The 16,096-nt window shown below is 33.4% G+C and overlaps 2 protein-coding genes across 7 annotated transcripts in view; one reads left to right on the top strand and one right to left on the bottom strand.

The window, feature by feature from the left end:
* LOC139513978 (ubiquitin-like protein 4A) overlaps window positions 1-1,735 on the bottom strand; it is a 28,599-nt gene extending 26,864 nt beyond the window's left edge. The window contains exon 1 of the mRNA XM_071302858.1: window positions 1,596-1,735. Within this exon, the coding sequence (XP_071158959.1) occupies window positions 1,596-1,643 (48 nt within the window). The 5' untranslated portion in view covers window positions 1,644-1,735. The remainder of the gene's footprint in view (window positions 1-1,595) is intronic.
* Window positions 1,736-1,888: 153 nt separating this feature from the next.
* LOC139513912 (nuclear transcription factor Y subunit beta-like) overlaps window positions 1,889-16,096 on the top strand; it is a 131,570-nt gene continuing 117,362 nt past the window's right edge. The window contains exon 1 of one of the 6 annotated variants that reach the window (XM_071302856.1): window positions 1,889-2,054. Coding sequence is in view for 1 of the 6 variants with exons in the window: in XM_071302851.1 (XP_071158952.1) it covers window positions 2,381-2,490 (110 nt within the window). In the remaining 5 variants the exon portion in view is untranslated. Of the gene's footprint in view, window positions 2,055-2,084; window positions 2,513-16,096 lie in introns of those variants that run through there. The other 5 variants (XM_071302852.1, XM_071302853.1, XM_071302855.1 and 2 more) reach the window with 5 other exon arrangements.

The raw sequence follows: 16,096 nt of genomic DNA on the forward strand, positions 1-16,096 counted from the left end.
GATTCTCATTTGTAAACGTCAGGTTTTGCAATGTTGCATGTCCACCGATGTCCATACATTGTGCGTGAAAATATTTTAAGACTATACGATGCTACTGATGACTGCCTGGACACAGAAAAAAATGGTCGTTTCTGCATTGAGAATTGCACTTGATTTCAAAGAATCCAAAACTGTTTTCTGGTAGATAAAACTAGATAGCTGTCATGGTTTAAATTAAAGTAAGGTCACCAATTTCCTGGTATCAAATAATTTGAAAAAAATCAACAATCACGGTATTACCATATGACCTTTTACATTGAAGGGTTCTACTGGCATTAAGTCGTGTTCAGACCCTTTAACAGAAAATAATGGAATATGGAGTAAACGTGCAAGGGGCCTTATCGTACAAAAAGTCAATGCATAGAAAAAAATACAAATGATCAATGGTCAAAGTTTTTATTCCTGTTCTTAATAGTTGTTGGAGGGTATTCAACAATAAAAGAATCATTAATACCGTGAACATGGTCAAGATGGTCCCTAGTGTCGATTTAAGCTGTACTAGTACTTAAAATATAATGCTGCACTGTCACTATATTTTAATCTATTCATAAAAATTCACCAAAGTCTAAGCTCAGTACAAGACAAGAACAGACAGACAGATCCGCTATTAATGATTATGAGAATTACGATTTTTGCTTCATCCTACATATCGGTCTTTTAATGTTGTCCCTAAAACCTAAAAGTCTTAAATTACAATGAATCAATGTGTTTGCTTTGAGACCAGAATATTGTCGCAAAGAATAGCTAAAAATTAATTATGTTTCATTGAAAAAAGAGTCTGGGAAACGCTCAGAATGCACGATTTTGCGTATTTTTCCTCAGAGCTTCTGGGGGCCCCAAGACCCCTCTCCAAAAATTTTTTGCCTCGCTACGCTCGGCTTATATATTTTGCCTCACTATTAAGAGGCTAGTTAAGGCCCTGGTAATTCAGGTGTTTGTTTATTTTTACATCTTCTGTAGGAAGGGAAAAAATGCCCATCAAAATCCAAAAACGAATTTTTCAGTTGAAAATACGCCCATATTTGTCCATTTGTTATGATAAACCTAAACTAATTGCCATTTTTCAATGACATTTACGCGCTAAATTGTCCCTTTTGTCTAGCAGCCTGCCCTTTTCAAATCCTGGCTACAACGCTGAATGGGTACGAGTTTGTAAAAAAGGGTACGAGTTGTCGAAAGTACGAGTTGTTGAAAAGATGAACTATTACAGCGGCAGGTCCTATCATCTTGTACCCGAGTATCATTTTGTTTCTCACTTTCCATTTTCCTTAAAAAAAATCATAGGCGGATCCGGGGGGGGGGGGGGGGGGGGGGGGGGGGGGGGGGCCTGGGCCCCCCTTTCGTGGGAAAAATTTGGTTGCTTATATAGGGAATCACTGAAGCGTGACTGGAGCAGGCCCCCCCCCCCTTTAGGTCAGTCAGCGCCCCCCCCCCCCTTTTACAAGAAGTTCTGGATCCGCCACTGAAATTCTTAAATAATTACAATGTCAATGGTAGATGAAATGTTTTCCTTGTATCTGTAAGGTAAATATAAAAGATCTGTTTAGGTTTCTAACCGTGACTTTGCTTTCAGTTCCTTTTAAGATTTTGACAAATAGATGCATTTTTTTGTCCAGTTTTCAGAGATTTTCCAGAAAGTCTGTGAAAATACCAACACGATTCAAACGTACTCTTTCATCTTGAATAACGGATGTTAAGTGTTAATTAAAATTTTGCATTTTGATAAGTCCAACTTGGTATTTATTCAAATAAAAAGAAAAAAACTGAGATTGTCTTTACAAAATCGTTATAATATTGACTATGCTTATAAGAAAATATATGAATATTGTTTTGGTCTTTATTAAGATCTGCTCTTCCATCATTCGACATGGGTCCGTCAGGAGAAATATATTATTGTTGACAAATTTACATAGACCTGTGATAATAAAACTTTTTTGCTGACGAAATAATTGAGGACATTTTTGAACGCAATCGCTGACGAATTATTGAAGTTTTTACAAGATACTACAGAACACGTATGTTATATAAATCTAAATGAACCCAATGAATAGAAGAGCCATTAGTTATGTGACATCTTCAGTGACTGGCTAGCGACTACCTGAAATCTCACTGGTTCCTGCATTGACCAACCAATTTCCTCAAGTAATTTCCAATCAAATAGGTTTGATGTGAGATTTGTTATTGTCCAATTGATAACACGTGTATTTGTTATGATTAGATAAAAAATTCGAAGTATTTCCGAATTGAATTTCAAAATTTAAAAGAGGTGTTTTGGGACGTCATGAAAAAGACGCCATTTTTGTGTACTTCACATTGTCTGTGAAAATATTGTTTTCCTTGAATGAGATCACTTCGTTCACCTGCTGATTCTGCTCTCATAAAATTTGCGTTGCCTCTCCTCGGGTCTGAACGTGCAGAACATCAACAGCACGATATGGTGAAAACTGAAAGGTTTGATAATTAAAAAATACCGGTAAATTACTGTAATTTGTAAAAACAAAAAGCTGACACTTGAAAGGTATAAAAACAAAAATCTGACAATTGAAAGGTATCATAGCTAGCCAGAAATTTTTATAGCGGGGGTTCTGCTGCAGTCATGCTATAATTTCCCTATATATATAATAAACCAAATTTTTCCTCTAAAAGTAAATGGGGCCCTCCTGAATCTGTCTAGATGTACAATGTACATGCTAAATGCACTCAACTGGCCACAATTATCCCAGATAGCAATACTTTGTTGGGCCAACATTGGTGATTGGTTGGCACAGTTGGTAAATAGTTGGCGTTGGCAGCACAACAAGAAACCGACGTTGGCCCAACAAAACTCAGCCAACAGTTATTTTGACACTATTGGCCCCTTGTTGGCCCAACGACTTTCCACCAACTGTCATTTTGGTGTTATTGGCCCAGTGTTGGCCCAACATTTGCTTACCAACTGTTATTTTTAAAGTAGCTTGCCCAACGATATTTGACTTACGTTATCCATTGGTTCAGTGTAAGATCTTCTGACTGAAATTACTGAACCAATTTTATTCGAATTTTAATTGAATGATTCTATCAGTCTATGTTATCGTAGAGAATATAGATTGTGTTTGAAGGGCATTGAGGACTTAGTAAAAAATCAAATAATAAAGTCTTCCCAAATAACTATTTTAAACCGTCTGTGCCAAGAGCTAGAAAATTCTTAGTATTTTGAATAATTCAAAAGTTTTTAAAACAGTATATTTATAAAAAAAAAACCAAAACATATCATTGATATTTCATGACAATATTGAAATATGAGCCAACATTGTGCCAACAATATGCCAACGTATTAAGTTCTTATCTCCCCGTATTATACCACAGATTTTTTTTTTTTTTTTTTTAGATATTATTTCAAAGTGCAAACCAAAAAATGTGCTCTTCATTCTCTTTATCTAATATTTTCAAATCTGTGTATTCATTTAAATGTATTTATCTTAATGATTGAATAATTTTATGCACAAACAAAAAATACTTAAAACCAGCCCAAAAAAACAAATAAAATTTGAATATAGTTTCTGCAAGTTGTTAAACCAATCAACTGAACTCAGCTGCTCATTTGACACGAGTGTGTTATCACACTCTCCACATGACAGCCGAGATTAACCTGCCAATATAGTATACATTAGATACTTAAGATAAATATTTCTTAATACATAACATGAAATGCATGAAAAACATATTTGACAGACTGAAGCCATCGTTGGCATACTGCTATTCGACCAACAGTGGTCCAACATAATTTTAAAACTAGACGACGTTGGTAGACTGTTGGCAAACAGTTGACATTGTTGGCAGATTGTTGGCAAATAGTTAACCTTGTTGGCATACTGATGTTGGGCCAACAAAGACCCAACATGTTGGGCCAACTGAGGGCCGATGAGCAAAATGACGTTGGCCCAACATAGTTTTCCAACATTGGCCCAACAATGTTGCCAACAGAATGCCAATATTGGCCCAACACATGTTTGCTATCTGGGTAACTCGGTCAAAAATTAAACCAACACAGATAACATGCAGTGAGTGCCTGGTTATGGTGTCCGTGGCAGTTAAAAAAAATCATAAGCAGGGGCCCACTGGCTGCATAAGAGGGGACCCTGCTCTGGTCATGCTTCAGTGATTCCATCTATAAGCAACCAAATTTTCCCAGGAAAAAAAGGGAGGGGGGGGGGGCTCTTAATCTGCATCTGGGTGTTCATTTAAATAGTGTCAGCTCCTGTACATAGTTTTAATCACAATATGCCTGTTCTCTGCACCATTTCTTTTTGTATGTTACTATGTATAACTTAAAAAAAATTTCTTTATATAATTATATTAACGTGTTTTAAATAAACTGGTCAAGCATGCACCAGCTAGAAATCATCTTTATTCAGAATGGAAGACTAGAAAACTTAAAAAAGAAGAAAGGTTATTGTATTTTTATACGCCCGTCAAAATTTTGACGGGACATATTTAATAATGGTTAACAAATGTCCAGCATCCACATGTCGATATTTGAATTCTTTAATGAGCTATTGTTAACTGGATTTTTGTGACAAAAATGTCGGTTATTGATTTGGGGATGTACGGCGGGCAGTCGCTCAACAAATTAAAATGAAGGTCAAGTTCAATAATGACGATTTTGACTTTTACCGTTAAGGAGTTATGGTTCTTGAAAGATTGAAAAATGATGTTTCCAGTAATGTCCATGCATTTACAAATGAACTGTTCAACCAAAGCTTCCCAAATTTTAATTATTATTATTATTATTATTATTATTACAATTTTTCTATAGCGCTAAATCTAAAACAATATTACTCAAAGCGCTTTACATCACATGTTAAACGAAATATACACACAGACAGTGATAAAAATATAGAACATGAACACACAAAATAAATATTTAAGTGTTAAAACTTTTCTAGATAAAAGGATTAATAATGTGGAAATTTTTACAAAAAAGTAGAATATATATATCAATGAATCAAATATATGTTGTTACTGATGACAAAAATTGAAAATGGAGGTCAAGTTCAATAATGACGATTTTCACTTTTACCGTTCAGGAGTTATGGTTCTTGAGAGATAGAAAAATGGTGTTTCCAGGTGTGTACATGCATTTACTCATGAACTGTTCAACCAAAGCTTTTAAAATTTTAATATGTTGTTACTGACAACAAATTAAAATGAAGGTCAAGTTCAATAATGACGATTTTGACTTTTACCGTTAAGGAGGTTGTGACAGCCTCTTGTTTTTATTACATTGGAAAATGGCCTGGCTACGGTGATCTTTTGCCATCACTTGGCATTTATCATCGTCCGTCTGGTGTAAACTATTTCAAATATTTTCTCCTCTGAAACTACGTAACTTCCAATCAAGTTTTAAAAGCTGATACCCTATTGGAATGATCCTTAGAGTATCTACATTTTTGTACATGAGGATAAAGTTTGTATTTAATTTTCTGCCTGGTAAAAAGACATGGCTGCCATGGCAAGGGTTCGCAATAACCCATGTTTTATGAGTATTGACCAGCGGGAAAAATATTTTTTTCAAATGTACATAACTAACATTAAGATTTGACAATAACATGCAAGAAAAATTAAAATAATTTATATAACTAATAGGTCATTATTCAGATTAGAACACAGATCTATGTTTTTATAACAATAATCAGCTTTTTCATTTAGACTTTAAGTGTTAATGACATGACCCTGTAGGATGTTTACTTATCAATATGATTGCATAGCAATTTAAATTTACAATTCACTTGAACTCAGTGACTTCGATAAAATGCATCTTTTTTTTAAAAGTTTGGATTATTCAAACAATGCTTGGAAATTAAATTGGCATCATTAAACCTGTAAATTTTGTAATCTGTTTACATATATATAATAACAGAATTAGTGGAGAAAAATTCTATATTGAAATTGAATTTTTAATCTAAGGGTATTACTAGATTTATTTCACCTGCTTCAGAACCTGGGCAGGGTGTAAGAAGTTTGCTTATTTGAGACCAGTCCATCTACAAAAAAATGTATAGACAGGAGTTTCAGGATAAACTTATCAATGAAGTGTCCAGTTATGTTCCATATCATAAACTCAGTTCTTTTGTATATGCCTTTGGTGACACTGATACATTTGTAGGTGATCATGGTGATTAGAATTTATCAATAATAATTATAAAGACAATCATCCTTATCACACACATCTTCAACATGTTCAAATATAGACTGTTCTTATGCAAATTTTAAACATAATCTCTGCCCGATCAGTTGAAAAAACATTGGTAAAAATACTTTGTCAACCCTGTCCATGGCTGAAATAGAACATACATGTACATGTATGATGTAGGGGTAAAATGCAGTTTTATGTGATCACAAAAACATATTGTCGAATATTGGTACATGTATCATGTGGTTGTCCAGACGACAGTTAGTTTCCTGCCAAAAAATCAAGTATAAGTAAATAGAAATCTATGAAATTTAAACACAAGGTTTATTACCACAAATCGAAAGGTTGGTATGGTTTTTTGGTCCTAACAGATTAGGAATAAGGGACCAAATGGGGCACAAAAAGGCATTTTTATAGTTTCCAGAAAATAACTTGCGTTAATTGTGTTTAAGTGTATGGATCTCTCTGAAATTATACCACAAGTTTCCATACCACTAAGGGATGGTTCTGATTGACTTTGGGGGGTTATGGCCCAAACTGTTTAGAATAAGGGGCAAAAAGGGGGAAAACAAGGGTTTCTTGGTTAATGGACAATTAAACATGTTAAAGGGACACTACATTTGTAGCTACATGTAGTTGTCAAATTAATGTTCACCAATTTTAATCAAATTCTCATATATGATTTATAACAATGTAAAACATCTGAATTATTTTAAAATAGTCTAAAATAAACAATTAATAGGGCACTGGCATGAAAATAAGTATCTTCGTTTCCAGTGTATTTTAGTCTAGACACTATCTTATTAACTATCGAGTTGACCTCTATAGTCATCCGATGACCATATAAGCGATGTAAACATAAATATACATTTAAATAGATGAAGCAAAATCGTGCTGTTTTTATACGACCGCAAAAATTAATTATACAAGGTCCAAAGGGTCCAAAATTAAACTTTGTTTGATTTCAACAAAAATTGATTCCTTGGGGTTCATCAATATGCTGAATCTAACCATGTACATGTATTTAGATTTTTAATATTTAGGACGGTTATCAAATTGGTCCACATTGAGGTCTTATTAAGGGTCCAAAATTGAACTTTATTTGATTTCATCAAAAATTGAATTCTTGGGGTTCTTCCCAAGAGAAAATAAATCTGGAATTCCACTAGAAACCTGGCTGGAATTTTGATGGGATTCCAATTGGGATCCCACCTAATTCCACCGGGATAAAATTTCGTGAATCCCGCAAAAAATCTGGTATTCCCGATGTAAATCCGGGTTGAAATATACTGGGATATTGTGGGATTTCAATTGGGATCCCGCTGGGATAAAATTTCGGGATTCCTGCAAAAGAAGCGGGATCCCCATGTAAATGTACTAGGATAAAATTACGGGATTCACGTAAAAGAAGCGGGATCCCGATGTAAATCCCAGTGGAAATATACTGGGATTTTGATTGGAATAAACTGGGATTCCCGTGTAAAAAAAAGGGATCACAAAAATAAATCCCAGCAGGATATATATACATGCACCAATTCAAATTGCACTGCCACTGGGATTCCTGGGTTATTTATGCAAAAGGATACATGTCAAGTTCTCCTCTCTGTAAATTAATTTGATGTCTCTGTACTTCCAACTTGTTTTGCCGAGTAAATAAAGGTACATTTTTGTAACTGGAATATAACTGTATGCAATCTGTTGGCAGCTCCATTTAAAAATATCATTAAATCCCCTAAAAGTATAAAAAAAAATCCACAAAGAATCATTTGTTAAATTTATACGTTTTGAAGCAACACATTCAATAGAAATATTATTGCATGTTTATACAGTAGATTGGAAGCTAGTCCAAATAATTATGACGACTTGGAAGGCTATTTCAATTTTTTTGGCAAATTAATTACCCTCCCCCTTTTTTATCCCCTGAAGATAAATCACTTGCGACTTATTATTTTCACCAAATAAACATACACACAACTGAATTACATTTTTACATACCTACATGTACCAGTTATGCCTGTTACATGTATGTGACAACAAGTTTATTCATTGTATATATATATATTAAAAATAAATATATTTTCAGTTTGTGCTTTCAGACTTTATAATGTTGATTTGCTCAAATAAAAACCATGAAAATCATAGTACCTCAATAAATTATTTTTATAATCATTATATACACATATACACATGTTAAATTAAATTATTAATGCACTTATCTGAAAATATCTGCATCGAATCATCTTGGTCCTCCATTAACATGATTAATCAGCGTAATCAGATTTTGATAACGTTTTTACCAGTACACTAACGTCAAAGTGACGATCTGTTACGAAAAAAATACTTTATTAATCGGCACAGGGTGCATGAAGATAAATTAGTGGCCGCATTATTTATGACAGTATTTTCTAGGGTCGAACTGTTCAGTACAATTGAAAAAAAAGCATGTGGTCATGATTTTTTTTTACATTTTACATACGTTGAGAAACTAACGTTTTACGATGTTGATCATTATCTTATCATTGATGCCGAATGACAACTGATAGAAACGCACTTATGTGAACTTGGGGAACATCAAAAAAGCCCAAGCTTGTCTGGCAAAACACCCGTTGACATTTTTCGGACGCCCTGCCATTTTATTCACGAACATCTCGGCATTTTCTGACTTTTATATAAATATCTGTCAAACTGAAAATTAAGTGACCCATTAAGTGATTGGCTTCACCTGACAGCTTTGGTGTCATACTCATTTTTAATTAACACCAATAACCTGTACTTGATGTTATCAGAGACATATATTTACACAATCCAAACACTTATGAGGCTGACTTCATGCAGGAACTTCTTAGGAAGAAAGACAAGAAGTTAGCAATATCCTTTAACTCTACTTTCCGCTATATAGATGATGTTCTTTCACTAAACAATTCAAAATTTGGTGACTACGTGGAACGCATCTATCCTCACATCTATCCAATCGAACTAGAGATAAAGGATACTACAGATACAATTAAGTCGGCTTCATATCTTGACTTACATCTAGAAATTGACAATGAGGGTCGGTTGAAAACAAAACTTTACGACAAAAGAGATGATTTCAGCTTTCCAATTGTGAACTTTCCATTTCTAAGTAGCAACATTCCAGCAGCACCTGCATACGGGGTATATATCTCCCAATTGATACGATATTCCCGTGCTTGCATTTCCTATCATGATTTTCTTGATAGAGGTTTGCTGCTCACAAGGAAGCTATTAAACCAAGAGTTCCAAATAGTGAAGTTGAAATCATCCCTTCGTAAATTTTACGGACGCCATCACGAGTTGGTTGACCGTTATGGAATAACCGTTTCACAAATGATATCGGATATGTTCCTTACGTCGTAACTACAATCCCCTTCCCTTTCATGAATATGACCTACCGAATTAGACTATTTACCGGATTTGTAATCACATAAGCAACACGACGGGTGCCACATGTGGAGCAGGATCTGCTTACCCTTCCGGAGCACCTGAGATCACCCCTAGTTTTTGGTGGGGTTCCTGTTGTTTATTCTTTAGTTTTCTATGTTGTGTCGTGTGTACTGTTGTTTTTCTGTTTGTCTTTTTCATTTTTAGCCATGGAGTTGTCAGTTTGTTTTGGATTTATGAGTTTGACTGTCCCTTTGGTATCTTTCGTCCCTCTTTTACATATTTTCAACAACATGAATTAAGGTTCATACGTTTCCCTGTTTCAACTAGACTGGGATCCCAGCTTCAGACAGTTATCCCGATTGGGATCCCAGCTTTAGACAGTTCCGATTGGGATTCCAGCTTCAGACAGTTACCCCGATTGGGATCCCAGTGTCCAATATTTATCCCGTTTCATCTAGACTGGAATTCCGGCTTCAGACAGTTATCCCGAATGGTATCCCCGTTTCAGATATTTATCCCTTAATGGGATGCTTATCCCGGCTTATCCCGACAATTTCACCTGGACCAAATCACTACTTTCCTTTAAAATTCTGGACCCAAATTTTTTTACAGTGTAATTTCACCCCTCTACTTGCAATTTGAGGCATTAAACATGGAGAAATAAATTTGGAAGGGTTATAAAAATTAATGGCAAGTAACCCACTGTCAACACTAGGGACTATATTTGTGAACAACGAAAATCAAGGGACGACAATTGTGGTCTCGGACCTAATAGGATATAAAGAGTTGACAAATCTTAAAAAAACTTAGTATGACCAAAGCTTAATAAATTACAACACTGCTTACAAAGTTTTATGACAATAGGATTTATATTATAGACAATAAGTTAAGTTCTATACTCATCTCTAGATCAATCTGCGTGTAAAATTTTGACGTTAAAATTGAAAAATTTCAACTATCAACAATCGGGGCTTTAAAAATTCAAATATTGCAAAAAAATTCTTTTTAAATGCCTTAATATATAACTTATCATGTATTAAAAGCAATAGAGTACTCATTTGATTTATCAGACTTGGCATAATTATTCAAAAGTCAAATTTATATGAGCCTGTGCCTAAAAATTGAGGTTTTTCAATGAAGGGGGGCCTTACATGAAGATGTAATATTTTCCAGCAATTTTAAATTTGTGAAGCTTTTTGGTTATAAATAATCCTTACATATGTATTGAAAGTACTTTAAATGGAAAGAAAAGTTACAAATAACATATCATATTAGTTAAAAAGGGTCTTAGGCCAAGTAAGACTGGAAAAAATTTAGGGTCAATTTAGGCCGTGCCACATATTTACATTAAAAAATGCATATTGAGGATATAAGAAATAAAATTTTGTGTCTTTTTTATCATTTCTATACTTATGTGACATGATTCAACAAATCTGAGCACAAAAAGACTCTTGCAATTAACTTATCTTACAAACAGTATGGTCTGATACAAAGATTTTTGCCTTTTTAGGGAAAAACTTGCATGTAATTTATTCTCAACAGGCTTATATTTAAACCACTTGCTATCCTACAGAAGAAAAGAAAGATATTATGTAAAATGGAACAGGTACAATAGACATTGTAAAGTGTTTTTGATACAAATTTAGTGAGGTCTTTATTATGGACTTCAAATTTTATGTACCAAGCTCCCCACTTTTGACTTCATCCAAACAGGGCGTTAGACAAGGGTCATTTATACAACACATTTTGCACATATTGTCTGAGATAATCTTCTTTTCTGTAGATTCAGAGTTCATAAATAAGTAAAAGAACTAGATAAAGGCATAGAAACACAAATATTGACACATGAAAACCTGTCAGATAGAAAGTCAGGATGCCATTTATGCATCAATATTGAAAAAGCTATAAATGCCTATTTTGACCATAAAATGCCAAAATTGGTCATTTTTGCAGAAATTCTATAAAATAAAAGTTTAAATCCTTTAGTTTCATGCTATTTGACAGATTGACACCATCAAATCATTTAGGAAAGTTGCCAAAGTACAGATTCTATATTTACAGATTTCACCTCTTAGGTCAGAGAACACAATTATTTCGTAGTGCATTTCTTTTAGAACATAAATGAAAATAAAAAAAATCCCACCTGCGCTTTCTCAAAGAAACTTTTACAGTATGTTGTACTACTTTTGGGACAAATTATATCAAAATTATAGAAAACTTCATTGTCTCTAACTCAAAATATGGACAATTTTATCTTTAGGGCATCTTGAAATCTTTTGACAGCTTCCGAAGTACTATTTTTCAACCTTTTTCACCTGGACCAAATCACTACTTTCCTTTAAAATTCTGGACCCAAATTTTTTTACAGTGTAATTTCACCCCTCTACTTGCAATTTGAGGCATTAAACATGGAGAAATAAATTTGGAAGGGTTATAAAAATTAATGGCAAGTAACCCACTGTCAACACTAGGGACTATATTTGTGAACAACGAAAATCAAGGGACGACAATTGTGGTCTCGGACCAGTAAGCATTATTCTTGGTTTTCGCCACATAACTTAAGTATAAGTAAATAGAAATCTTTGAAATTTAAACACAATGTTTATGACCATAAAAGGAAGGTTGGGTTTGATTTTGGGAGTTTTGGTCCCAACAGGTTTTTAGGAATAAGGGACCCAAAGGGTCCAAAATTGAACTTTGTTTGATTTCATCAAAAATTGAATAATTGGGGTTCTTTGATATGCCGGATCTAACTGTGTATGTAGATTCTTAATTTTTGGTCTCGTTTTCCAATTGGTCTACATTAAGGTCCAAAGGGTCCAAAATAAAACTTAGTTTGATTTTAACAAAAATTGAATCCTTGGGGTTCTTTGATATGCTAAATCTAAAAATGTACTTAGATTTTTGATTATTGGCCCAGTTTTCAAGTTGGTCCAAATCGGGGTCCAAAATTAAACTTTGTTTGATTTCATCAAAAATTGAATAATTGGGGTTCTTTGATATGCCAAATCTAACTGTGTATGTAGATTCTTAATTTTTGGAAAGTTTGCTATAGCTTGCTATTGCTACTTTCCTTAGGCGTCGGCCTAAACTTCCGGTTGACAGATTATCGCAATATATTCTGTAGTTTCTGAACTCTAACTTTAGTTTGTCAAAACCAAATGCTATGAATCTTATACACACTGCTCATTACCACAAAAACTGATCAAGTTTGAATTTTGGTGGTGATAGTTATACCATTTTAGAGTTATGCCCCTTTACATATGTAAAATATTGCTGAATATTTTCGTTTCAGTTATCTAACTTTAGTTTGCTCAACCAAATGTTATAAAACTTATACATTGTAATACTTTTAACAATAGAACAAAGATCAAGTAATTTTTACTGCTCTAGGGTTGTGCCTCGTTACAAATGGAACCAGATGCTCCGCTGGGCACATCTTTATACGACCACAGAGGTCTAAACCCTGAGCAGTTGGGGCAAGTATGGACACAACATTTAAGCTTGATATAGCTCTGAGTTTGGATTGCGATCAAATTTTTGACATGATATATAGGTTTCTGACACAAAACAAATGTCAAGATCTTACAAATCTATTGCGCAAAACTGTGTGTAATTAGAATGTATACACAATGCTTTTTACCCCATAACTCAGATCAAGTACACATTTTGGTAGCGTCACATTTACAGTTCTTGAGTTGTGACCCTTTATAAAATTAATGCTAGCTATAGCGGGGGCATCATTTGTGTCTAATGGAACGTTCCCTATTTTTGATAAAAGCCTTTAAATTAAATTCACTTTCATTACAGTTGTATTGATTTAAGTTACTGTAACTGTCTTATTTATAAAAAAGGATGCGGTATTTTTTGCAAAAAACCAATGCTATCCAAAGGAGGAACATGCACTAATAACTATAGGCCACCATATGGTCGTCAATAATGAGAAATATTTGTACCATATACATGTAGAAAGCTATAGAAGGCCCCGATAGGAAACATGTGAAGCAATTCAAACAAAAAAACTTACACATGTTAGTTTACTAAAAACAAATATGAAGGATCTAAACCAATAGAAAAATACTAATTCACAGGCCCTTGATGTTGGCATGGGTACTTAAAAAGAAATTAACAGAGATTTCTGTATATTTCAATATTTTAGATCTACAGTTTTAGGTTGCAATAGAAAAATCAAAACTTTTTATGACAAACATGAAAAAAATGATTTTTGATAATTACTGACGAGACAATGGTTTAGTTTAAAACATCCAAGCTGTGATGAAATACATTTTTGAAATAATACACGTCTATAACCTTTTTGGAATAATACACAGCTACAGTTGCAAACTTTCCAGAGGTGCTATCCAGCACTTTGATTAATCCCGTTTTCAAATTGGCCTACATTAAAAACCAAAGGATCCAAAATTAAACTAAGTTTGATTTTAATAAAAATTGAATTCTTTGGCTTTTTTGATATGCTGAATTTAATCATGTACTTAGAGTTTTGATTATGGGCCCAATTTTCAAGTTGCTTCAAATCAGGATCCAAAATTATTATATTAAGTATTGGGCAATAGCAATAAATTTTCAATTGCACAGTATTCAGCAATAGCAAGAAATCTTCAATTGCACAGTATTGTGCAATAGCAAGAAATTTTCAATTGCACAGTATTGCGCAATAGCAAGAAATCTTCAATTGCACAGTATTGAATTTGTGCAATAGCAAATATTTTCAATTGCACAGTATTGCGCAATAGCAAGAAATATCTAATTGCACAATATTGTGCAATAGCAAGAAATTTTCAATTGATTGGAGTTATCTTTCTTTGTCCAGAATAGTAGTTGAATCAACTTAAATCATTGTTTTATACAATACACAATGTATATTCTCTTTTACTACCAACTGATAAATTAAAACAATCTTTACCATTCAGTGATAACAAGCACTTTTTGTTACATTTTAAATTTTTATGATGTATTTAAATGAGTAGTTATTGTTGCAAACTCCATTAGAAATTTGAATTGAGATCAGTTTGAAAAAAGGGAAAGGGGGATGTGAAAAAAAAAATGGTGGGGGGGGGGGGGGGGGGGGGGGTTGGTTAAATTTTTCTCATTTCAGATTTCATAAATAAAAATAAAATTTCTTCAAACATTTTTTTGAAAGGATTAATATTCAACAGCATAGTGATTGCTCAAAGACAAAAAAAATATTTTAAGTTCATTAGACCACATTCATTCTGTGTCCAAAACCTATGCTGTGTCAACTATTTAATCATAATCCAAATTTAGAGCTGAATCCAGCTTGAATGTTGTGTCCATACTTGCCCCAACCGTTCAGGGTTCAACCTCTGCGGTTGTATAAAGCTGCGCCCTGCGGAGCATCTGGTTTTATTTGCCAACTTTATGTAAATAACTTCATTGGAAATTTGCCAATATAAAATGTTGCTGATGAAGCTTTTTTTCCTTATCTTATCTAAAATGTTTTTAGATAATGTATGTTAGACATTTGCCAGACATGACTATGATGTCATTTTCTATTTTTATTTGCCAATAACTTTATGTAAATAACTTCATTGGAAATTTGCCAATATAAAATGTTGCTGATGAAGTTTTTTTTTCCTTATCTTATCTAAAATATTTTTAGATAATATATGTTGGAAATTTGCCAGACATGACTATGATGTCATTTTCTATTTTTATTTGCCAATAACTTAATGTAAATAACTTCATTGGAAATTTGCCAATATAAAATGTTGCTGATGAAGCTTTTTTTCCTTATCTTTTCTAAAATGTTTTTAGATAATGTATGTTGGAAATTTGCCAGACATGACTATCATGTCATTTTCTATTTTTATAATTTTCTGATGTATTTAAATGAGTGTTTATGGTTGCAAAGTCCATTTAAAAGGAGTAGGTCCGGTAAGGCCTCAAATTTAAGGTTCATGTGACGAAAGATTTTGATCACTTTTTAAACACTTAAGTGTCTATTTTATTTGAATTAATTAGTTTATGTGAAAGATTTTAACAGATTTAGTAATTAAAAACGATCCGATTCAAGCTCAAATATGAAAAATCTACCTAATATGCCGAAAAATGTCACTTTTCAGATGGTTTTTGGTAAAAATGAAAGTGGCCGCATCCGTGTTCATCCTCAACCTTTATATATGTTATGTATTATCATAAAATACAACTTCGTTTCAATATTAAGGATGAACACGAATACTTTCGTTTTACACGAAAAATCGTCTAAAATTTAACTAAAATGCTAGAATTATGAGGATTTTAGTAATTTAGCATGACTTAATGGTGCTAGTACCGGATATGTGCTTGTATTGTCAAAAACAGCCCATATTTATGTAGCAGAAGCATTCTACTGTCCAATAAATAACTAAAGGTTTACATTTTAACAATTTTGTAAAACTGCTATATTTTGGGGCCAAAAAGGGGTCTTACTGAACCTACTCCTTTGAATTGAGATGATGA

The sequence above is a fragment of the Mytilus edulis genome, chromosome 1 (genome assembly GCF_963676685.1).
Source record: "Mytilus edulis chromosome 1, xbMytEdul2.2, whole genome shotgun sequence".
NCBI classification, from domain to species: Eukaryota; Metazoa; Mollusca; class Bivalvia; order Mytilida; family Mytilidae; genus Mytilus; species Mytilus edulis.